At 48.1% G+C, this 22306-nt stretch overlaps 10 protein-coding genes across 10 annotated transcripts; 5 read left to right on the plus strand and 5 right to left on the minus strand.

The window, feature by feature from the left end:
• Window positions 1–235: 235 nt before the first annotated feature.
• BGW36DRAFT_427090 (uncharacterized protein) lies at window positions 236–899 on the plus strand (the record flags this gene model as incomplete). Its single annotated transcript, XM_046220362.1, has 2 exons — window positions 236–316; window positions 381–899. 2 exons carry the CDS (start codon window positions 236–238, stop codon window positions 897–899), a joined length of 600 nt encoding a protein of 199 aa, XP_046071817.1.
• Window positions 900–1429: 530 nt separating this feature from the next.
• Window positions 1430–2557, minus strand: BGW36DRAFT_358928 (chaperonin 10-like protein; the record flags this gene model as incomplete). The annotated part of the gene is made up of 1 exon (XM_046214020.1): window positions 1430–2557. One exon carries the CDS (start codon window positions 2555–2557, stop codon window positions 1430–1432), a length of 1128 nt encoding a protein of 375 aa, XP_046071818.1.
• A 1503-nt stretch (window positions 2558–4060) lies between these two features.
• Window positions 4061–5576, plus strand: BGW36DRAFT_377972 (uncharacterized protein). The gene is made up of 5 exons (XM_046216053.1): window positions 4061–4228; window positions 4285–4355; window positions 4410–4615; window positions 4684–5054; window positions 5109–5576. The coding sequence occupies exons 1-5, from the start codon at window positions 4195–4197 to the stop codon at window positions 5363–5365; spliced, it is 939 nt and encodes a 312-aa protein (XP_046071819.1). The 5' UTR covers window positions 4061–4194; the 3' UTR covers window positions 5366–5576.
• Window positions 5577–7556, plus strand: BGW36DRAFT_416688 (surfeit locus protein 6-domain-containing protein). The gene is made up of 3 exons (XM_046219354.1): window positions 5577–5727; window positions 5782–5865; window positions 5913–7556. The coding sequence occupies exons 1-3, from the start codon at window positions 5713–5715 to the stop codon at window positions 7380–7382; spliced, it is 1569 nt and encodes a 522-aa protein (XP_046071820.1). The 5' UTR covers window positions 5577–5712; the 3' UTR covers window positions 7383–7556.
• Window positions 7557–7672: 116 nt separating this feature from the next.
• BGW36DRAFT_377975 (23 kDa subunit of putative NADH-quinone oxidoreductase) lies at window positions 7673–8807 on the minus strand. The gene is made up of 4 exons (XM_046216054.1): window positions 8634–8807; window positions 8458–8583; window positions 8040–8305; window positions 7673–7987 (listed from the first exon to the last, which is right to left on the minus strand). The coding sequence occupies exons 1-4, from the start codon at window positions 8735–8737 to the stop codon at window positions 7857–7859; spliced, it is 627 nt and encodes a 208-aa protein (XP_046071821.1). The 5' UTR covers window positions 8738–8807; the 3' UTR covers window positions 7673–7856.
• Window positions 8808–10206, plus strand: BGW36DRAFT_377976 (acyl carrier protein-like protein). Its single transcript, XM_046216055.1, has 7 exons — window positions 8808–9292; window positions 9353–9370; window positions 9445–9525; window positions 9577–9625; window positions 9687–9725; window positions 9783–9916; window positions 9981–10206. Exons 1-6 carry the CDS (start codon window positions 9074–9076, stop codon window positions 9788–9790), a joined length of 414 nt encoding a protein of 137 aa, XP_046071822.1. The 5' UTR covers window positions 8808–9073; the 3' UTR covers window positions 9791–9916; window positions 9981–10206.
• Window positions 10207–10711: 505 nt separating this feature from the next.
• Window positions 10712–11949, plus strand: BGW36DRAFT_295243 (Golgi phosphoprotein 3-domain-containing protein; the record flags this gene model as incomplete). The annotated part of the gene is made up of 3 exons (XM_046211161.1): window positions 10712–10984; window positions 11062–11308; window positions 11381–11949. The coding sequence occupies 3 exons, from the start codon at window positions 10712–10714 to the stop codon at window positions 11947–11949; spliced, it is 1089 nt and encodes a 362-aa protein (XP_046071823.1).
• A 399-nt stretch (window positions 11950–12348) lies between these two features.
• On the minus strand, window positions 12349–14164 carry BGW36DRAFT_161207 (putative zinc-binding oxidoreductase). The gene has a single exon (XM_046209582.1). It carries the CDS (start codon window positions 13957–13959, stop codon window positions 12748–12750), a length of 1212 nt encoding a protein of 403 aa, XP_046071824.1. The 5' UTR covers window positions 13960–14164; the 3' UTR covers window positions 12349–12747.
• Window positions 14165–14368: 204 nt separating this feature from the next.
• On the minus strand, window positions 14369–15655 carry BGW36DRAFT_358934 (uncharacterized protein; the record flags this gene model as incomplete). The annotated part of the gene is made up of 1 exon (XM_046214021.1): window positions 14369–15655. One exon carries the CDS (start codon window positions 15653–15655, stop codon window positions 14369–14371), a length of 1287 nt encoding a protein of 428 aa, XP_046071825.1.
• A 930-nt stretch (window positions 15656–16585) lies between these two features.
• On the minus strand, window positions 16586–20910 carry BGW36DRAFT_296399 (uncharacterized protein; the record flags this gene model as incomplete). The annotated part of the gene is made up of 4 exons (XM_046211264.1): window positions 16586–18921; window positions 18988–19656; window positions 19716–20353; window positions 20426–20910. The coding sequence occupies 4 exons, from the start codon at window positions 20908–20910 to the stop codon at window positions 16586–16588; spliced, it is 4128 nt and encodes a 1375-aa protein (XP_046071826.1).
• Between the last annotated feature and the right edge of the window lie 1396 nt (window positions 20911–22306).

The raw sequence follows: 22306 nt of genomic DNA on the forward strand, positions 1-22306 counted from the left end.
TCTCATCATCATACTTCTCTGATTTGTTTTAGTCATGTTTACTGTAGCAGCCAAGAATGGAGAAGAAAAGAAAAAGGGGATTAGTGTCTCTCAGAGGATCAAGAGTACCTTGTGGACCTTGCGATCATTGAAGAGAAGATAAGCTTCCATAGCATACTCAATACTCATTTCACGGTCGCATAAGAATGCTATCTTGTCCTGGACTTCACTCAGGCACGACAAAGCATCCTCGAAGATGCCACACACAGGGCAGCGACCCCAGGCGATAGTGACATTCTTGACATACAACGTCGGTCCGTCAAATGACAGCTCATCGGTCTGCACGCCTACGCTACTGATACTGCCAAACGGCCGAACAAGGTTGATACAGAGGCGCATAGCATCCAGTGTTCCAACGACTTCCAGCACCACGTCCGCACCACGTCCGCACCACGACCGTCAGTCGCGACCGTGATCACTGCGGCTGGTCATTCTGTGAGCAAGAGCCTCTGGGTTTTAACTCGACAGCCCTTTTACGCCTAGCGGATATCCGCCTGAATGCCAACCTTGGTCCCAACCGCCAACTCGTCACCCGTGATCCGATGCGCATCGTTCATGCGTTCACCAATGGCAAAATCCACGTATCTAAGCGGTCCCCGCATCTGGATCGCGCCATTTTGCAGTGTATCCATGCCCTCAGTGTGCCAGTGCGGGTGGGGATCACGTTCGTAGCACGCATTCAGACGCTGAACTGGAGTATCCAGCACTCCCTCGGCTGTCACAGCTCGGAACTGTTTCCATCGTACCTCCTCGTCCGAGATCCGCTTTCCCCGGTGGAAAGATTTGAATGTTGCTCTTTCTCCTCTCTCAATTGCTTACAAGAAGCGCATGAAGTACTTGTAGATGTCTCGAGACAATGATCTCCATTTAAAGAATCCTCCACGTTATCAAAACGGCTTTTGCGGCTTTATTCTGTGTCATGGAACTCTTCTTCTTGTGTCAGTGCACCACCATACTTTTCGTAAGTGCTAGGTACAAACGCATATGGCATAATGACTTAGTCTTCCACGTTGTGATTCCGCAGAGAACTTTTGAAACTGAATGCCTTACTACAAGGTAGCTGGACAATCTTTAGATAATTACAAGTAATCAGTTGTATTAGTAAATTGGGTACAAATTAGATCTAGTTGCCAGTTATTCATAATTCAGGCTTCTTCCCTCTTGCAACCTAGTGGCATACTAAAACTGAACGAATATTTCTTGCACTCAAATCAGCCGTCAGAAGATCTATCTATCTATCCAGCTGGTGTTTTCATCAAATCTGGTGACACAGAATAAAAGAAGAAAAACAGGGAAAAAGATCAGGATGAATCTCCGGGAATCTGTCGATTGCCTAGCATTCAGTAATCAATCAGCACCCATTAGATACGTTGATTGAATATTGTCTTTTCTAGAGAGTCATGTCTACCACAAGCTTCCCCCCGTAACCCTTATGATATTCCTCTACCAGATTGTTTAGTTGTTCGAATGGGAATGTCTTCACCTTGGCCGATACGCCGTGCTTCGTTGCAAACACCAGCATTTCACGGAGCTGATGATTCCTGCCAACCAAGCTACCAACGACATTGATATCGCGGAAGACAAGGTCGTGGGCACTGACTTCCAATTTCTTCTCGGGAAAGCTCACCACGACCATCGTTCCATGATTCCTCAGTAGATTCATTCCCATGTCAAAAGCCGCCTGCGATTCGGGAAGCAGAATCACCGCGTCGACCCCGAGCTCCGTCACTGGGATGTCCGGACTAGACTTCTGGATCAAGGCCGGCATGGCGCTGATATCGTACTTGCGTGCATCGGTGATATACACCCGTTGCCCTACTGGGCCTAGAGTAGCTTTTATCTGCTGCAACAGTTCCAGCGATCGATCATTGGCGTCAATCGCGAGCACCTGCATTCCAAGATGCGCCGCAAACTGAACACCGAGATGTCCGAGGCCGCCACCAGCCCCGAGGATAGCTATTCCACTAGCCCACCGGACCTTGTCGTGGTGCAAGGCAGCCCAGATCGTCAGCCCTGCACACATCAGCGGGGCTGTCTGCGTCGCCGTCAAGCCGTCGGGGATCATGGCCACCTGCCGGCTATCGACCAGGCAGTACTGCTGAAAGCCGCCATCTCGCGTCAACCCCAGATTGCCCGAGGAAGGGCAGTATGGAGAGTATCCCATAATGTCCTTGTCTGGGTGAGTACACTCGTAGCATGCACCACAGGGGTGGTACGCACGCCCAGGCACGCCGACTCGCACGCCGACGGCCAGCTCCTGCTCACTCGACACGTCTGGGCCCAACGCAATGATCTCTCCGGCAAACTCATGGCAACCGACACGCGGTAAATCCTGCGATAATTGCCCGGATGCAAAAACGGCATCCGTGTGGCAGTAGGAGGCAGCGAGAACCTTGATGAGAATGTCTTGACCTTGCGGACTCCCTGGTCGCGGGATCTGCTGCATCGAATAGGGTTCGCCAAACTGTTCCAGGACGGCCGCCAACATGGTGTCCGATGGGAGATTCGGAGTTGCCATGGTGTTACGAGAGTTGTAACAGAAACAGGACAATAGGATCGATGTGAAATGACTGTAATAATTCCAATGCAGGGCCAGAAATACCTTCAGATTAAATCCGTTTTACCCCACCGTGACTATGACTCCGCTGACTCGGGGGAAGATTGGGGACTTTTTTCTTCTCCAACAGGGCTTGGGATTGAAAGTCCTGTCATGAACCAACTATCAAAAAACCAGAGCCTCTAATGACAGAGATGCCATATGACAGGTTGGAACAGGGCAGTAATCCTTTCTAGGATCCAATAGCATTTGGAATATGATATATTCTATTAGAATTTTGGGTTAACTATAAAAACCTATTTCATTTTTAGGATGAATTAGACAGGGATAAGTTAGGCTTGATCATTTAAAATAGACAATGGGTTACAAACTTCTGACTATAGATTCCTTAGAGAAGATTTATTTCTACTTCCTTGCTAAAGAATGATTTTTAAGTATTACAATGTAGGACTCTATTCTTGCAAAGGGAAGAATAATATTATTGATCTGAAGTATTACATATGCAACTCGCATAGTGCCATTTCATCTCGTACAAAGACTACGATGCTCCATAACTGTATCTTCGGAAGGTGATGAGCAGGGCTACAGCTACAGGCTGGATGCAATTTGGTCAATTGAGTAGGAGCAATTATACTCGCTGAACAATATTCTTTATTACACACGTCTTCTAAAGGTAATCACCGTGGATTTAATCGTATCTAAGAGTATAAGCTAGGTTCCCTTCGGCGCCAAAGGGCCACTCTCCTTTCCTGTGCTATCCAGCATGTGGAAGATTGAAGATGAGTATTGAATAGTCAAACTTGCACCACTTCGTCATGTTCCGTAAGAATCTCCCTCTTATTCCTTGGCGAGAGCGATGTTGGATTACGAGGCGACTCGTCCCTGTTAGGTATCTCACTATCCTCTAAGGTTTCCTTGCCCGTGGCCGCTTCCTCGCCAAACAGAATGGCAATTTCCTCTAGAGGCAGACCGGCGGTCTCAGGGAAGAACTTCCCCATAACAAAAACGCCAATCCAGGGGATAATGATAAATATAATATAAAAACCATAGTTGTTATATATTACTTTCCTATGTAATTTTTGAGAATTTACTATTCTTTAGAAATTAATAATATATTTAATAATATTTAAATTAAACTGAAAAAATAAATTATAAATCTATTATTCCAAATTCGGAGCGATTTGTCAATTAGTAGTCCCAATGTTATTAATTCCCCTAGTTAGGGACACTACCTCAACGAAAAGGGTCTTGTCCCTTATCAACAAGACAGAGTCATCCGAATTAAGAGATGGTGTATAGAACCGAAATTTAGTTAACTGGGCCCATCTTCGACCCTTTTCAGGCTCCGTTTCGTGGTTCAGTCATAGCTTCGACAAAGTCCATTTTAATACATATAGTTGGATGGAATATGAAGGCCGGCGATTCGGCCCTCATATTCGGTGATTCGGTCATCACCAGTTGATCCTTTGTTGTCCACGACAACAACTTAAATAGGATTTATTTCATCCTCTTCTAATTTATTTAGAAGGTTCTACTATCCTGTACAACTTTTCAAAGTTCTAGCTTTTTGTAACATCCATTGACAATACGACATCAAGATGGTTCACGTAGTCTTTGTTGGTGGGGGAGGAAGTAAGTCAAGTCTATCATCTAGACTCTAATATCCATCCTCTACTAATCATGATAAGATGTCGGCCGTGATATCGTCGACGAAATCGTCAAGCAAGGCGAGCATCAAGTAACAGTCTTCTCACGCAAGGTATGCCTAATCCTTACATATGCTACACTATATATAAGGGTACTAAGATTTTAGACAATCCCCGACCTCACAGAATCCGGCGTCAATGTCGTCACCATCAAGAACTACTCAGACCAGGACGAACTCACCTCCGCTCTGCGCGGCGTCCACACGGTCCTCTCGTTTATTTCCTGGGATCCCGGCAATGTTGCGCAAAAGAGTCTTATCGGGGCCTGCATTGCGGCGGGAGTGAAGCGCTTTGCGCCCACACAATGGGGGATGTATGCTCAACCCTCTTCTCCCTAGATAGTATATATTAAATGGCAGGCTAACAGAGGTAATGTTGCAGTCGCAGCAAATCCGGGTTTCCGGGGTACGCGCCGAAGGACGAGGTACATGAGTATCTGCAGCAGCTGAACGCTGATGGGCCGGTGTTGGAGTACTGTCTGTTCCAGCCTGGCGTTTTTATGAATTACCTTGCCCATCCGTTGCAGACGGCCAAGCACCTGTATATCTCAGGGACGCATATTGACGTTGTCAAGAAACATGTGCTTATAGTTGAAGACGGCGAGGCGTGGTACACGTACACCACAATTCAGGATACGGCCAAAGTCGTGGCGAGAGCGTTGAGCTACCCCGGAAAATGGCCAGAGACAGGAGGGTTTTATGGGGGCAGAGCTAGGGAGAAAGACGTGGTTAAGCTGGTAGAGGAAATCAAAGGTATCTATCTCTCATAGAACGATATCGAATTCGAATTTATGCTAAGATGTCAAGGCGAGCCGTTTGAGCGACATGTGCTGCGCATCGCAGACCTGGAGAAGGGCGAGTTCAACTCTAGCTGGATCCCTGTCAACGACCATCCTAACATGCCGCCTGAATTCAAAGGAGAAGGGATTATGCGGCAAATATTGCCTGCGTTCCTCCTCGCGGCGCACCGAGGCGCGGCGGACGTCGACCCAGTTTGGAATTCTCTGCTGCCAGATTTGCAGCTGGAAGATGTCGAGACGTTTCTACGTCGTGTCTTGAAGTAGTGATAGTGATAGCCCATAAATATCCGATTTTTCAATATTAATACTATTGCAGAGTGTTGTTGCGGGCAAATCAGAATAATCAGAATAAATCAGAATAAATAAGAATCAATAATAGTGTTGTAGTAAATAGGCGGTGAGCACGCGAGCTAGTGGAGTAGTGAGTGGAGAAGTCCGTGAGAAGTGAGAGCGCCAAGATTTCGTGCCCACACCCGATTTTTTTTTTCGCTTCAACAGCATAGATCAACTAGGTCAACTAGATCAACTCAGCGCCTTAGTCTCCTGTTGGCCCGTTCGCGTTGAGTTAGAGTCTGGCATCGTCGGTGATTCTTGCGTGGATATCTCAACAAATGGCCGACATCGAGGTGCGCACCTACTTACTGTTGAGTGCTTGGAGTGCTGCTGATGTGCATCTCTAGGAACGGCTGAAAAGCCACTCTGACGCCTTCAGCGGGCTGATGTCTTTGATTCCTTCGAAATACTACTATGGAGAAGACGTCAGCGTAAGTTTCTATCCATCGTGTATTGTGTAGTCTGCTCACAGCGGCAGGATCAATGGCTCAAGAAAAAGCAAACGAAAGAGCAAGCGAGAAACGCCAAGCGAGCGAAACTTGACCCCGATGCATCCAAGTCTGCAAAAGATGTACTCGATGAGAACGCGCGGAAACGGAAGCGAGACGAAGAGAACGAAGAAAATGGGAGCCAATCCTCTGAGAGCGAGCTAGGCTCAGAACTTCCTAAAGAAGGGCTCAAGCGTGGCGACGCCAAGCCCAAGAAACAAAAGCAATCAGAGTCGACGGAAGATAGCAATGAATCTGAAGAGGCTAAGAGTAACAAATCCGACGAGACCAAGGAACGACGGAAAGCAAAAGCCGAGAAAAAGGCACTGGAAAAAGCTGCCCAGCGAGAAAAAAGAAAGGCCGAAAAGACAAACAAGAAGAAACAATCTGAAAAACAACCACCCGCTGTGGAAAAGCAACCTGCAGTATCAAATATTGAGCCTGAAACCTCGGAAAATTCTGAAGTAGAAGACAACGTAGATGCAGATCTGGACGCCGTCGAAGGGTTTAACAAAGATCAAGCATCAGAAGACACATCTTCCGTCTCCTCCAATCCAGATTCTTCAAATTTCGACATGTCGAACAATACCTCCGGCAGCTCATCCATATCATCTATTGTACCCCCCAACGATGCTACATCAACAGCCCCCAAGACCGGGCCCAAATCTCTGAAATCGACACCGGAAGAATTAAAACAACGACTGCAGAAGCGTCTTGCAGAACTGCGGGCGGCCCGGCACGCGGATGGTTTTGATGGAAAGCCCGCACGCACTCGACAAGAACTTATCGAAGCCCGACGGCGGAAGGCCGAAGAGCGCAAGCAACACAAGAAAGAATTACGACGAAAGTCCAAGGAAGAAGAGGAACGAAAGAAAGACGATGAAATGCAACAACGGTTTTCGCCAGGCGGGACTGGTTCACTACTTGCATCGCCGCGCTCTCCCGCCGAATCGCTCAATGCTGGCTCGAATAACTTTTCTTTCGGAAGAATCGCTTTCCCAGATGGCCAGCACGCTGACCCCACGCTCTCACGTCTCTTGGACGACAAGACCAAGCAAGGTCCCCGAGACCCGCTGGCTGCTCTCAAAGTGGCTGAAACTAAGAAGGCTCGTCTCGATAGTTTTGACGCCGAAAAGCGGGCTGAAATTGAAGAGAAAGACATGTGGCTGAACGCGAAGAAGCGAGCTCACGGCGAACGAGTGCGTGACGATACATCGTTGCTCAAGAAGGCCCTCAAGCGGAAAGAATCCGCCAAGAAGAAATCAGAGAGAGAATGGAGGGAAAGGATAGACGGCGTCACAAAGGGCAAAGAGATGAGGCAACAACGCCGTGACGACAACATTCGAAAGAGGAAAGAAGAGCGAGGCGCCGGTGGAAAGAAAGCAGGAAAGGGGAAGCCCAAGGCTCGACCGGGATTTGAGGGAAGCTTCAAGTCCAAGGCTGGTGCAAAGAGAAAATAAGAGCGTGTAATAATTCTGGTCTTGGGTGTATTATGATGATCACATTTGATGACCCATGTCTTTCTTATCCTGTAGAAGGCATCGAACATTGTACAGCGTGCCCCTTGGCATCTTCATATCATTGTTTGGTTAATAGCGCGGCATTAGTCTGATATTACAAACAAAAGTTATTTCAAAATTTCCATATAGGTAGAGACCGTACGTATGTAGAGTATATATATGTACTACTGGGTTTATGATTGTAGATAGAAAGATGGTGTTGAGTATAAAGATATGGTGGGATACCGAGATTACATGAAGATTCTCCTTTTTATTAACCAGAAATTCTGCTACTAACAAACATAAAATAGAGCGAACAAGTCTTGTAGTCTGACAAAGGAAATGCGAATGGATGAATGTCACCATTTCACGAGTTGTGGTATATACATTGTTGCAGGTGCAGACTCGATTGCTACGAAGCAGCCAATCACACTTCTATCGGTAGGGCGCATCAGCGCGAATGACAGCAGCGAGCTCAGGTTCCCATTTGTCACCATTAGCCAGAAGCTTCTCCTTGTTATACAGCAGTTCCTCTCGAGTCTCGGTAGCATACTCCGCGTTGGGAGCTAATTCTGTTAGCAAACTTGTAAAGGCTTGAAAATTTTGGATCTAGCTTACATTCAACAATGGCATCAACCGGGCAACTCTCCTGGCAATACCCGCAGTAGATGCACTTGGTCATATCAATATCATATCTGGTCGTCCGTCGGCTTCCATCTTCACGTTCTTCGGCTTCAATCGTGATGGCCTGGGCGGGGCATATGGCTTCGCACAACTTGCAAGCGATGCAGCGCTCCTCACCAGATGGATACCGACGCAAAGCGTGCTCACCACGGAAACGAGGGGAAATCGGGCCCTTTTCAAAGGGATAGAAAATAGTGTAACTAGGTGAATTGATCAGCCACAAGAGTCTCCCACGGTTTTCCAAGGCAGAACGGATGGCTCAAGCTAGATACTAATAATTTCCAGCCATTGAGACTGCATTGAGACTGCACGCATAATTGCCGGTGAAAAGCGGATCGAGAGAGGGACTCACGGTGGGCGGAAGAACTGCTCCAGCACGACGTACATGCCGCGAAAGAGTTCTGCCATCAAGAAGTATTTACTCGCCTTGTCCAACGACGACTCTCCCGATTGATCCCATCGCTTTGGCGGGGGCAGTCTGAAGCCCGGGGGGGAGGTCCAGAAGGCGTGGCGGCGCGGTATGCAGACGACGAGAAGTTTGCAGCGGCGAGAGCCCGCAGGGTGGCAGAAGGCACAGCGACCACGGGGCGGCGGGTAGAGAGCAGCCTCGCTACCGACTGCGACGAGGCCATGATGAGAGAAGTCGCGAGGGGGTGGGAGCGGAGGGCGAAGGTCAAGACACGACGGACGGTATGCTGTGAGGGTAGAGTGAGGCGAGGATGTGCAAGAATCAATTCGGCTTAGCGCAGGTCATTCCGTTCGGGTGGCCGCTGATTGGCTGCCGGGCGACTCTACTCTAACGGTAACTAGTAACGAGAGGAAAAGGCCGGATCATCAAACATCACTCACGTCCTCTCAAAATCAGTCACAGAGCCTTACCGTCGCCCACGCTGCCATTGTCGCGCTCGCCCATCTGCTCCGCTCTGATCATTTCCATTGAGCATTTCTGATCTCTCCTCGATTTCACAATGTTCCGCTCCGCTGTTGTGCGCTCCCTGAGAGCTTCTGTCCCCCGGGCTGTTCGGGCTTCTGCAGCTCGCCAGTTCAAACCCGTCCCTGTCGCTCGCCCATCTCAAATCGTCCCTGTCTTCCAATCTCAATCAGTTCGCTTCTACTCGGCCCCCGCTGGCCTCACCAAGGACGAGGTTGAGGGCCGCATAGTCAACTTGTTGAAGAATTTCGACAAGGTACGTCCACACTCTCTGTGTATTGCGAAGAGCTAGACTAATGCATCTTCAATTTAACAGGTCACCGATGCTACCAAGGTTCGTCAATACTCGGGATGAAAACATGCAGATTTAGTTGCTATGGCCGATCGGAAATTTCTGACGCAGACTAGATCAACGGAGCTTCTCACTTCACAAATGACTTGGGCTTGGATAGCCTCGACGTTGTTGAGGTTGTGATGGCTGTGGAAGAGGTTTGCACACACTATTACTCGAACTAGAGACCGCGCTGATTTTGTTTGCAGGAATTCAGCATTGAGATTCCGGACAAGGAGGCCGATGCTATCCACAGCGGTAAGCTCGAGGATTCAATTTCACCCACCTTCTATGCGCCTCGCTAATTCTCTTCTTCTAGTCGAGCAAGCCGTCACCTACATCCTTTCCCAGCCTGATGGTATGCCCGCTTCTCGATCCTGATCCTGCTCCGAATCCACTGCTGACGCGATCATAGCCCATTAAATCCATTAAATATAGAGTGACAAATCTTCAATGCGTGGAATCGAGTGACCCAAATAGTTAGAGATTGATCGCTACTCCACCGGTGTCTCATTATTGTGACCTTAATCTATGCTGTGGTTGTTTTTGGTACTTCTCACCCTGTATATCATCTGCAAAATTCGCATTTACAAGACATTCTTCCTCTCATCAGACTGGCCATTTGCTGCATCAGAGAGCAGCAGATCCTGCTTCCGTATCTTGCTCGCTTGGTAATTAATTTTTGCAATCTGCCTGACGCCACGTGCAGCATGCAGACAGAAAGTAAAATGTGTAGAAGAATACAGTAAATATGTGCCATATGCCCACGCGACGGTGTTCACTGGCCACTGCATAGAAGCCGCACTGGTTGTTGTTTTATTTATTATTTTTTATCATCCATATTCAATTATCTTATTAACGTAAATAATTAAACATAGATGTAATAATCCGAACAAAATGTGTAGCCGCTGACTGAGACAGACCATGCCAAGCCCGCGCCGTAGTCTAAGCCAACGGTCTGCCCTGCTCACTGCGCTGCTCAGCTTTAATTAGCGACTCTCGTCTGCTGTTGCAAAAAATCAGGACAACGATTCCTTCACTTGCGGTCCTGCGCCCCCAATTGAGCTTTGCCCTTGCCCGCTGCAAGGCTTCAGTACATTGGTCGTGTTCGGCCTGTCCCAGTCGCCTGTTGCATCTCGCGTTGGCAGTCACCCATCTTGGTTAGGTGTTCTCGTGCGCATCGCGGAGCCTCAGCCCCCTCTGTGCTCGCCGTTACATCTTTCGACCTGCTCTCTCCTATCCACCTCAACCTCGGCGCGAGCTCAATCGGGGCATCTGCCTTCGCCTCTCTATACCCACCCCCCGTATCCTCCTGTATACAACTACTCGCGTCTACTCTCCTTCATGGCCTCAGCCGGCGGTGGTCTGACACGCCGACGGGGAGGCGGCCGAGTCGGCGGAGAAGAAAGCGCTGATGGGAGTCGAGTCTCCTCCCCGGTGCCTAGGAATGGATCTGCATACGACAGTCGAGTCCCTGAGACATCTTACGCCGACGGCGAGAATGGACACAAGATCGCTTTCGACCCCAGGGACATCAGCGAGAACGAGGAGAGGACCAAGCAGCCCAAGCTGACCCTCATGGAAGAAGTGCTGCTTTTGGGGCTGAAGGACAAACAAGTACGTCTTTACTCTTTAGTCTGGACTGTTTTAAGGAATACTCGTAGTGGAAGTTTGGGTCTAACTGCTGTTCTCAGGGGTACCTGTCGTTCTGGAATGAAAACATTTCCTACGCTTTGCGTGGCTGCATTGTCATAGAACTTGCTTTCCGCGGCCGTATAAGCATGCAAAAGGATTCTTCACGGAGGCGATTCCCTCTCGCCGATCGCATTATCGAGGTGGTTGACGACACGCTTACCGGTGAGGTCTTGCTGGACGAGGCACTCAAGATGATGAAATCGAGCGAGAAAATGAGCGTGAGCTCCTGGATTGATCTGATGAGTGGTATGTCTATCTTCTTTTAGTTTCTTTGGGGAATGTTTCTGGGAATCGTTTCTTATCGTGGTTATGTTATAGGCGAGACCTGGAACTTGATGAAGATCGGCTATCAATTGAAGCAAGTACGCGAGCGAACCATGAAGGGCCTTGTAGACAAAGGAGTCCTTCGTACCGAAAAGCGCAACTTCCTCATTTTCGACATGGCTACTCACCCTGTTGCCGATTCGGGCGCCAAAGAGGAACTTTACAAGCGGGTTCGGAATGTATGCAGCAACCGCACCGTGATGCTGAATCCCAATCCATGGCTCCCGGAAGACGTCGAATTCCGATACCTACGCACAATTACCATGGTGTGCGCCGCGTATGCTGCAAATGTGCTTGAAAATGCACTGACTACCATGAGCCACGAATCTCGAGAACGGGGGTTTGCTCAGGTGGACGAATTACTGGCCGAATACTCACAGTGGCCATTTGGCCGGAGAGCCGGCGCTGGGCAAGCTATTGGTGCAAACCTTGCCCAGGCAGTTAATGACGAAGTCAACAGTGGCAAGGATCGGGAACTCCAGCTAGAGGTATATCTATATTTTATGACTTGGTTTTTAAGGCGTCTTTTTGCTAACTATTCTAGATCATCGCCGCGTGTTTAAGCGTATTCACACGACTTGATTCTCTGCTCTAGTCTCATTATATTTACATAAGTATTAAACTTCTCGCGCTAATTTGCATAACCTCATCTACCAGACTTTCATACTCTCATACTTTCATATTCATACTCCAACGGACAGGCGAATCAAGTTTGATGTGGAAAATATCTCTTCACCCCCCTTTCCTTCAAATCTTTCCTGTTTACATTCGACATCAACATGGTCTTTTCTTAATCTAGCAGGCGGATTATTGGAACAGTATCCGCGTACCCAAGCTGTTCTCGATCTTTTGTTGTTAGTTTTCCCTCGAAAAGAGCTTATCTGCGTCGAGATATTATTCCATTTTCATAATAATCTCACTGTTGTACTTGAATATTCCGCCACGTGGCACGTCTTTTTCTTCTAGGCTGATATTTCCAAGAAAACTCCTCGGATTGCTTCCCCTTCTGTGCTATCAACACAATGTTTCCTTGTTTTCTAAAGGTATGGGAAGGTGTGAAACAAAAAAGCCAAAGGGTCAAAGCTGTGAAATACCCCAGTTAAACACGCCTTTGATAAGACGATAATGACGATGTGGCACAGGAGATTTCACCTGTCTGCCTTCTGTTATCTCTGACGCGGAGTTGATAAGCCGAAATATTGGATTGTGACCTTTACCTTTCGCTTCGATGGACATGCTTTCCTGTTCCGCTTTACGTTTATCTTCTCTTTACTTTCAATTTGATGTTTATTTAATATTAAAACTTTTCTATGAGGGCAGGCAGAATGCATTCATATACAAAAAATATACCTAGAGAATCATCAATCCATCGCAGGATCTACTCGTAAGACAACCTGTCCTTGAGAGCCACTAATTTGCTCTGCTTGAATCAACGCTTCTCGTCCATGCAGCAAATCCTCCACCTGCAGAAACCCTGCAGGCTTCAACACCCCCTTCTCCACCAACTCTGCAATCTTCGCCAACTGCTTAACATCCGGCTTGACATTGATCACCTTACTGGTGAGATTGCGCGTCCTTATTTCTGCCTTCTCTTCTCTCTCCGCAGGCTTTTCAGGGTGTGCAGATGGACACCGGTACGGAGTTATCACATGGCCATGATCCTTCACCACAACCGGGGAATGGACCTGTCGTAACGACGCGCCCCCAGCAGCTATACAATCAAACACAATATCCACCGGATCCCATCCATTCTCCCGAAACGCCGCTGCGATATCCGTGCCTGAAGTCACCGCATCGGCCCCCAGCTCCCCGCACAGATACCCATGGTCATCGCGTGCTCCCGTCGCACATATCCAGACCGGCTTCTCCTTCTCATCCCCTCCGCCCATAACGTGCGATTTGTGATCCGGGAATAGAGCCCGACTCTGCAGCAACCGCATCGCCTGCCGGCCAACTTCCGACCCTGCTGCATTCGTGACAAGCACTCTGAGCGGCCCATCTGCCGGCCGATTACACGGCCCGTCATCTGGATCGAGAGTGGCATATGAGAATAAGCCCTGCCATGCTGTCAACGCCGGCAGTGGGATGGTAGCAGCCTCCGCCGCCGACACATTCTGCGGCTTCCACGCCAACTCGTTCTCCGTCGCTAGTACATAATCCGCCGCAGCGCCGTTGCCGTTCTGCTCGGTATCCAGCAGTCCGAAAACCTGGTCGTTTACTTTGTAGGCCGGACCTGTGGATTTGGCATAGTCTTGTTGTGGCGTGCTGATGATTTTGCCGCTGAATTCGCGGCCGGGGATGTGGCCGTGTAGGTTGATGCTGCCGTTGGAAGAGTTGCTGCTGCTGCTCGCGCGAAGAAGCTGGGCTTGCACCTCTCCTGCAAGAACAGTTGCCGCCTGGACTTTTATTAGATACTGGCGAGCTGAGGGTATTGGGACTGGCGCGTCGACGCGGTAGATGAGTGACGAGGAGCTCATGGGCATGTGCTCCTTGTTGTATGGCCCGGGAGGGAGATGCAATGCTTGCATGGTTTGAGGGACGCGCTTCTGCTCGCTCAGAGTGTTGGACGTCATGGCACACACACACACACACACATATATATATATAAAGCCTGGTGGAAAAGCTGTGGTGAATCAGGAGGCGTATTTAATTCAAAGCATTGACTCTGACTGAACAAGTAGTTGGTTGACGTGAAGATGATGCAGGATCCCGCCACAATCAATTGATATCATCGATCAATGAACTCGTAAAACATTGTGAGCATAGTCAATACTTGCTAAAGAAATGAGTATATGTCAAAATAGAGCACTGAGCACCGCGATTACATTGCAAATTTGTTTCAAATATACACCCGTGGTAACCCGACTATACAAGTTCGGAAGCAAATTCCGATTCGCTCTGGGAAAAAAAAAAAAGTACATGGAATTTATCATTCAGGAGAAAGAGGAAACAAGGTATCAACTACAAAAAACATCAATCATTCTATTTCTCATACAGTGCTTGGACACCAGATGCATTAGACCCGGCTGCTTCGTTGGCCTTGAGGTTGTCCACAAGCTGGTATAATTCCTCAGGTTGCTCAAAGACCGTCCAGACATTGTCCGGTATTCCTTCAAAGGCCTTCTGGAATCTGCCGTCTGAATTCTTCTCGTCCATGTGCGGGATATTGGTCACCTTGCGGATGAAGATTGCGCGGATCCAGCCTTTATACTTCCTATACAGTTCCGCGTATGCTTCCGGGTCACTCTGAGTGGAATCGCCCACACACAGCACCTTTCGTTGCGGGAACCAGCCGTGTATTTTGTCGATTCGATCGGCTTTGTATGCTTGCGTCCCCATACTATATGACTTTAAGAATCCGCCCAGGTCATGCCAGGAGTTCTCTCGAAGGATGAGAGTGCCTGGGTGGTAGTAGGCGTGAAGGAAGTCACGCAGAAACTGGTAGAGATTGTATGGCGATGCTGAAAGGTATATCCATGCTGGGCTCAGTGTCTTTTCAATGTGTCTGTAAAGCTCCGGCATGCCTTGGATCGGCTGTGGTTCCTCTGCGAATGTCGTGCGCAGAATTCCAACTGCGTCGGACGTCTGCGTGAGCTTGATGGAGTCGTCGATGTCGGAAATCAACAGCCACCCTTCTGGGACCGCAAACGTCGTGGTCATTGTCACCGTGCCACTCGAGCCTTCCAAATGAGACGTGATTGCAAGTCCATCCGTTATCGAGCGATGCGGAGTCGAGACAATCTGCGAAAGAATGCCATCGCTATTCGTCGGACCCAGGCCATGATCTTGAATGGTGTTGTCGCTGAGGGGGGAAGGCACTTTGAGCACCATGGTGCGCGCCGGGGCGACAGAGTATAGCAGGGGTTGTAAACGCTGCGCAATCCGCTGCTGAATGACTCCATCGTCTCCTCTTTTGCCGTCCAGGCCAATGGTATCCGCGACAGTAGCGATATGCTCACTGATATCATTGCGCCCGCGCACAAACGCACAAGCTACCACTTCGATCTGCCATGGCTGGGGCTTGTGCGGGTATGGATGGATGGGTTGATAGGCATGGTTGTCAAATAGCCACACTATGTTCTCGTCCAGATTAACCGGTTGCGCCAGCGGGTTTTTGCTGCGAAGCGTCGTGAACATGGACCTCAGGATATCGGAAGGTCGCCGCGAGAATCTGCTAGGAAGCTTCTTTTCGATGCGAGAGAAGCCTGCGGCGCGCCGGGCCGCTGATTCCTCGGGCTTTTCCTCTGCTTTTTGCTTGATTCGTTCCATTTTCCTACGATTCTTATTGCTGTTGTTGTTTTGTTTTGCAGGCCGCGAACTTGGCCCCTGGACGGCACGGCTAGAGCCGACTCGCGTGAGCGGGGGTTTTACTTGACACTGCGATTCTGCTCTGCTTCGGCTTCTCAGACAATATAAATGATGTGTTTGAATTCATCGCTGTTATTTGCCTCTGGCAGGACAGAGGATGATACTTATCCGCGGGTACGATACTAATAAATAGAAGAGACGATCTGGGATGAGAAGGCACGCGGTACAAACAACAAACATCTCTTACGCGAAAAAAAAATAAAAGTAGAAAGGTACGACTCTCGTGTCGGAGTCATTTGCTCGTGTCAGGATATTGCGGCTTAATGTCATTCGGTCACATGAGTCCCTGATCCCACATTTGCTCACATTTGCTTCGTGGGCACGCTGTCAGCTGACGAGGATCAACAACCATATGGGATATTATCGAGTATCGCTCAAAACCACGTGGCTAATGCTGGGGAGAATGCGTGGTATCAAATCCACGCCGATGCACAGACGATAAATACGATAAATCCAGAAACACATATTCTAATACATACGCAAGCCTTTTTGATTCGAATATGAGGTTTTAAGACAATTCTTAATAAGAGAGATTTAAGAACGGCATTCAGTGGGCAACGTTCCATAACTCATCTTTCTAGGGGAAATTGTTTAGTTTCCTAACATCAGCGTCTATCACGATGCTCGAGTCTTCCAATTTTTACAACTAGAACTGTGAGTATCTGTGCATCTTTCCCCTAGACTTTATTAGCGTAGCCACGTCCGGACTCGTCAGCTGGTTCTTATTCACTGGTGTAGATATAGCTTTAAGGTAGAATATTATTAGTCTTTGCGTCACTTGCTTCTGTCTCCTTCGTGGCATGAGTCTTTGCTATGTGGGCTTTTTCAACCTTATCTTCGTTTTGTCGCAGGTTGTTCTCCATCTGAACCCGGCTCAGTGCGTCCGGGTCTTTTTCTGGAATCCTGCTGATTCTCACTTACTCCCGACTGCGGCACAAAACTATCCAACCTATCTGCCGTCCTCAATCGAGAAAGAAGCAATTTGGCATATGCAGCAGCTGTTGCAGCCGCATAGTTTTGCCACCGTTTGTTCTTGTGTGAATCGGCATAATCGCAGATTCCACGAATAATCAGGCAGGGAAAATGGTTCATAATTCCCGCCCCTTCCATCTCAAAACAGAGCACATTGTGCTCCCGGCTCAGCTTGTCCCGGATTTTGGCGGACTTCATTACTTGGTTTCCAGACGCGATGAGACCATAGTGAAGTTCAGGGTGGGTAGACAAGCGGGGTGGTCTTCTTACCTTATAGGCGGAGTCACACTGATCGCAGGAACTGTAATCACCATTGTGTATGTAATCAGAGTCAAAAAGCTGATCGTGAGCCACTCCGGGGTGTCTATACTGATCTTTACATTCCTCGATCTGCTGGAGGTATTTCTGGAGCGGCGTTGATGACCGTGATGGATCCGACTCCAACTCACTTATGGCACACATCAAATGCCATGGCGGGGGACACAGATATCCATTCAATTCGGACGCTCCAGAGTCGCAACTTTTGATCATATCATACGGCAATACCCCTGAATAACCCCCTTTCGGAGTGCTGATCACAACATCGCCTAGACGAATGTCGTTCTTTTGAGAGGGTACACCCGCTCCAATTCCCACGAGCAGACAGAATTTCAATCTTGAAAAGCTGCGCTTCATATTTGACGTAACGTCAGCGGCAGCATTGGTGCCAACTACTCCATGAGGGAGGCAGACAGCAACGACGCTATGTCCTTCAATGCAACCCAGTGCATAGTAATTAGGATCTTCGCCAGAAATGGCTACTTTCTCATGTATATTGTCAAACGACGCCCGCACCGCCATGAGCTCGATGTGTAAAGCACACACGATGCCTACTTTGTAATCCTTAGCAGACGGGGATTTGCCTCCAAAATGATAATTTTTGTTATGGTTTAATGATGGATGATCCTCCGACTCGCTGGTCGCCGTATGTATATACCCAGGATATTCTTCTTCGTCGAGTTGATTAGAGGTTGAGCCTATGATACTTTCACTCCGTCTAGAAGTCAGGGAGCCGAGACTTCTTCCGATTCCACTATCATCAGATCGAGGACCATGTATCTCATTGCGTGACGATGACATACAGCTAGCCTCGTTTGGTGTTCTTGATGGATCTCCAATGTCGCTCCAAAACCATTGATGAACGCTGTTGTGGCCAAAGATGACGGCACCGCCTTTGGCTGGTAATCGAGAGCGAGTCACAGATAGTTCACGGTGTAACCTGAAGGGAAGCAGTACTTGAGCAGGATCACAGTGTGTCTCATCTTTCTTGCATTGAGCAAACGTTTCGTTAGGAGTGTACCAGAGTATATCATGAGTAAGCTTGATAGGGATAGAATATGGGTCTCCATCCGATTCCATTATTTGGTGCAAATCAGTGACGCTGGCTGCAAGGTATGATCTTCCCCGAGGCAATTTTGCCCACGCGGAACAGCAGGCCTTGGCTGGTTGAATGATTTCACCAAAGCTTCGACCGAATAACGTGATGGCGTGTATAGATCGAGTGAAGTCATCCCAGGAAAGGCCCTCCTGGTTCAAAAAGGCTTCTCGAGGATAGATGGGATCTCGCCCAGTTGCCAAATCGTTGAAATCCCAGCCTTCCAACAATGATCTCGGGACATTGCCACAAGCCTTGTGATTTGTCCCGACAGCCTTGAACTGGTAATCAAGTATTTTTTCTAAAAGATCGCCAAAGTCCTCAACATAGTCCTTGAAGTGAATAAAGCTATCCTTCTCGGGGTAGATTTTCACTCTCAGATTGGCCTGGTTTAGAAGAACTTCTAGAGCCGCGTCTGTCTGATACAGTTGTGAGGCCTCTTGGAACTCTTTATCGGAGAATAGACACAGTGCGCCAAATTTACTATCGAGTAGGTCTTGCGCTAAGGATGCGCGAACAAGGTGTAGCAGTGCGCTGGCTCCGTTCACTAGCCAGCCTCGCTTCTCTCCCACATCCCAGAGAATCACAAAATTTTGTGAGATCCACTTCATTCTTACAATATAACTGTTTCGACGGAGACGAATATCTTTCCGGCCCTCACTAAAGGGAGTACCTCCGGTGACGAGATGTCCGGTGAATAATGATGCATTTCTCAGAGAACCACGTCCTGAAGTTCGGGGTAGCCTCGAACCCTTGATATGATAATATGCATCTGCCGCTCCTGGGCTTGAGTTAGTAATAACCCCGGTCTCGTTTGGCGGTCAGAAAATAAAGAAGGGTGTTTTACCTGCGTATGACTTCATTTCCGGGCACCACCCTAAGATATGTCGGGACTTCTCCAGTTCTGGGATTTGAATATCCACCGGTTGGAAGTTGTCAGTCTCAAGATAAGAAATGCGCTTCCCGTCCTTGGAGTGGACAAGATGCCAAGTCACTATACCTTGAATGTACTTCATAGGGAGCAACATAGCTGCAAACCCCTTCAGAAGGGTCTTGCCGTCGAAAGAACTAATTCTGCGAGCCTGTGCGAGGCCTGCCATTATGTTCAATGGAATTTCAAGGCCTGGAGAGCCCTCTCCTGATCTTCGTGGTATGGGAAAGCCTTCCACAACAACCGGGGTTCCAAACAACTCGTGCCAGCATTCACCATTGGTGGTCTCAGTGCCATGCTTTCCTGGATGTAGATTCACTCCAATTTTGCAGATGTAGGTGACTCTGGGAGTCTCTTCGTATGTCACATGGCCAATTTGGATAGTGTCAACGAATGGTCTGCTGTGCGCTACGTCATGTGTGTACGGTGAGGAACGAATGGCAGATGCGAGCCATGCGAGTTGTTCGCCTATCTCTGCGATGCAGGCCGCAGTGCCACAAGCATCTACACAAACAATGGACGACGATCCCTGAGTCTGGGAGGATCCGTTCGATACAGTGAGGCTAGTACCGTTAGACAAGATAGCTGTCGTGAATAATGTGTAAGCATCAAGCCGCAGTTGTAGATTAAATTGTAAGATATACCTGAGGCTTCGTTTTCGCCCGATACCAAAGGTTTTATCAGCTTCAAAATTTGTTCACCCGTTGAGGGCCATGTTTGTCGCAAATATCTACCGCAAGTCGAAGCTTGCGCCGATACAGTTGAACCTGTCAAGGTGATAACCCTCTCAATTGCATCCTCGGGCTCTTCTGCATATTCTTCCTCTCGTAGGAATGCAATCGGGTCCCAATCAACCATGAAACTTACGTCAAATATTTTTGCGGGCTTCCGTCGGCTGATTCTCGGCGAAGAGGGTAATGCCTCTAAAATCGCGTTTCGGATTTCTCCTATCACATTCGGCTCTGGGGGGGCCAGAACACATTCTTTACGGAGGTTATCCAGAAGCCAGTTGTATGCGGGCGCACCTCGAATGAGGAACCGGTACGCTACCAGCCCAGGTAATTCATTCTCATCTATGTCATCAACTTGTTCTGTTTCCGTACTATCAGAATCTTCAAGGTCATCACATCCGGGATTAGGGAGGCCCTCATGCTGCACGGATTCCTCGGTTCTATGCCAGAGATTCATGATGTCATTTAACGACATCTTATCTGTGTTTCGACGATTCTGGCCCTCAGACTCTCCCATCAAAAGATTATCCTCGAGGGTTTTAACGATTTCCCTAATACAGCAGAGCAGTAAGCGCTGGACAAATGGTAATTTCGTCAGAGTAGGATTTCACTTCATAACCTACATCCGATATCTATGGATAAAGACCATAACATCTCGCTGCATGGTAGTAGACAAACGCTGACCGAAGCTGAGAGCAAATGCTTTCAGAAGCTCGGGAAGTACCTCAAAAATCCGCTGGAGAATATCGTCATTCGGTTGATAAGGCTGGATGACTTGAGCGAGCTCGTCGGCAAGCTCACTTATATAACCAGCCTTTCTTAAGAAAGGAATGCTGGAGACATCTGAATATATGCTCTCTACTTCGTCGTTTTGCCCCGGTTGTTCTAGACTTTCGTTGTGGCTGGGGGGAGTGGAATCAGATCCCATACCCATATAATCTGCTGCAATTTTCTCTGTCTGATGGACTTGTGTGTGTATTTGTAATGGCTTAAGTGCTCTGGTTATGTTTGAAGCGTATCCAGAGTCTGTGTATACTTCAGCTGTAGGTTGAAGTTGAGGGCTACCACCTTGTATGTCCTCTTCAATAGTCGAGGTCAAGTCTGTCATGACTTCGGGGGTTTCACTTAGAACGGTTTTTTTCCATGATGACGCATCTTTAACGAATGGTTTGAGTAATGAATTCCGATTCTCCAAGCCCGTCAATTCTTCTGCATATTCATTCAAGTTCTGCCCCGCACTTGTGGCCTTGGCCGTCTCAGACGAAGAATCGATGCAGTCGATACAATAGTGCTTGTTTGGGAATTCTTTTCCAAGGTAGTAGCATTCGGAGTGTTGCAATGTCTTGCACTTTTTGCACAAAACCATGTCTTCGCCATCTTCAGAAGCACAAATGCATTTGATGGTGGGTGGCCATTCATTTTCGAACGCGTCTCTGCTATCATCCTCGGAATTCATAGGGCTAGCCGTGGACACATCCTCTTCGCTTGATACAATTCTTTGTGACGCATCGGTTGCTACATGAGAAGCTGTTTCAAGCTCCATTGCGCTACACTCAAACTGCCTCATAGCCGAACCGGAGCTTGCTTCTGAGTAGAACACATGGCTTTCCTCCTTCCGCGGGTTCTCAGGAAATATTTGGCTAGCGACGGATATATTGAAACCAGGATCCCTTATCTGGCTCCTGCTCCCATGCCTCTTAGCTTTCCCAAAAGTAGAATCATCATCATCATCATCATCATCATCATTTTCTTCTTCTTCTTCTTCTTCTTCTTCTTCTTCTATCATATTGACACTGGCACTTACGGCCCTCCAAAGGTCTATTTCTCGGTTCATTTCATCTCGCTCCTCCAGTTCCACAATGTTTGGAAGTTGAGTCTGGTCTGTTGTCATCCACTCTGGCGGTTCAGACGTATAAATGCCTCCGCGAAGGGGACTTAAATCACCTGGTGAAGGAATGCGATTCATTTCGACCAAATTGTTGTTTGTTATACTTCTCGGACTGTCTAGCCCCAGTTCCGCAATGCTTGGAAGATGAATCTGATCCATTGTCGTCCAACCTGACGGGCTACACATGTAATGGCTTTCGTGAGTCTAATTTCGATCATCCGGCGACGACGTGTGAGTCATTACGATCGTCTAGATTCGTGTAATGAGGTGGACATTGTTCATCAATCCGACCAAACTCGCAAATGCAGCCTTCTGACTAGAAATAACCTTTATATCGTCAGCCGCAGCGGTGGGGGGACATGCGATGAGGCGTCGAATCGGGTGACACTAATTGGGGGCGGGAATTCACGGTCCTTGGGTTGGTTTGCAATTTTAATTTTAGTTAGGTGAAAATGGCCAGAAATACATGGGTAGAAAGAAGAATAACTATATTTTATCACGGTTTTGAATATTGGATAGGTTGTATTATGCTTTACTTTTCGTTATTCAAATACCAGACTTACGACTCAGCAATTTCACCATTCGATATGTTGAATGCGTTCACTTATGAAAACGA

Source organism: Talaromyces proteolyticus, assembly GCF_021365285.1.
Source record: "Talaromyces proteolyticus strain PMI_201 chromosome Unknown BGW36scaffold_6, whole genome shotgun sequence".
NCBI classification, from domain to species: domain Eukaryota; kingdom Fungi; phylum Ascomycota; class Eurotiomycetes; order Eurotiales; family Trichocomaceae; genus Talaromyces; species Talaromyces proteolyticus.

Coding starts and splice junctions, on each gene's coding strand:
- BGW36DRAFT_377976 (XM_046216055.1), top strand. CDS start 9,074: ATGTTCCGCTCCGCTGTTGTGCGCTCCCTGAGAGCTTCTGTCCCCCGG. Junction 9,526..9,576: donor TTGTGATGGCTGTGGAAGAG/GTTTGCACACAC, acceptor TTTTGTTTGCAG/GAATTCAGCATTGAGATTCC. Junction 9,626..9,686: donor GGCCGATGCTATCCACAGCG/GTAAGCTCGAGG, acceptor CTCTTCTTCTAG/TCGAGCAAGCCGTCACCTAC.
- BGW36DRAFT_416688 (XM_046219354.1), top strand. Junction 5,866..5,912: donor ACTATGGAGAAGACGTCAGC/GTAAGTTTCTAT, acceptor TCACAGCGGCAG/GATCAATGGCTCAAGAAAAA.
- BGW36DRAFT_377972 (XM_046216053.1), top strand. CDS start 4,195: ATGGTTCACGTAGTCTTTGTTGGTGGGGGAGGAA. Junction 4,356..4,409: donor TAACAGTCTTCTCACGCAAG/GTATGCCTAATC, acceptor CTAAGATTTTAG/ACAATCCCCGACCTCACAGA. Junction 5,055..5,108: donor GCTGGTAGAGGAAATCAAAG/GTATCTATCTCT, acceptor TAAGATGTCAAG/GCGAGCCGTTTGAGCGACAT.
- BGW36DRAFT_377975 (XM_046216054.1), bottom strand. CDS start 8,737: ATGGCCTCGTCGCAGTCGGTAGCGAGGCTGCTCTCTACCCGCCGCCCC. Junction 8,306..8,457: donor GAGCAGTTCTTCCGCCCACC/GTGAGTCCCTCT, acceptor CAATTCACCTAG/TTACACTATTTTCTATCCCT. Junction 7,988..8,039: donor GGTTGATGCCATTGTTGAAT/GTAAGCTAGATC, acceptor TAACAGAATTAG/CTCCCAACGCGGAGTATGCT.
- BGW36DRAFT_161207 (XM_046209582.1), bottom strand. CDS start 13,959: ATGACGTCCAACACTCTGAGCGAGCAGAAGCGCGTCCCTCAAACCATG.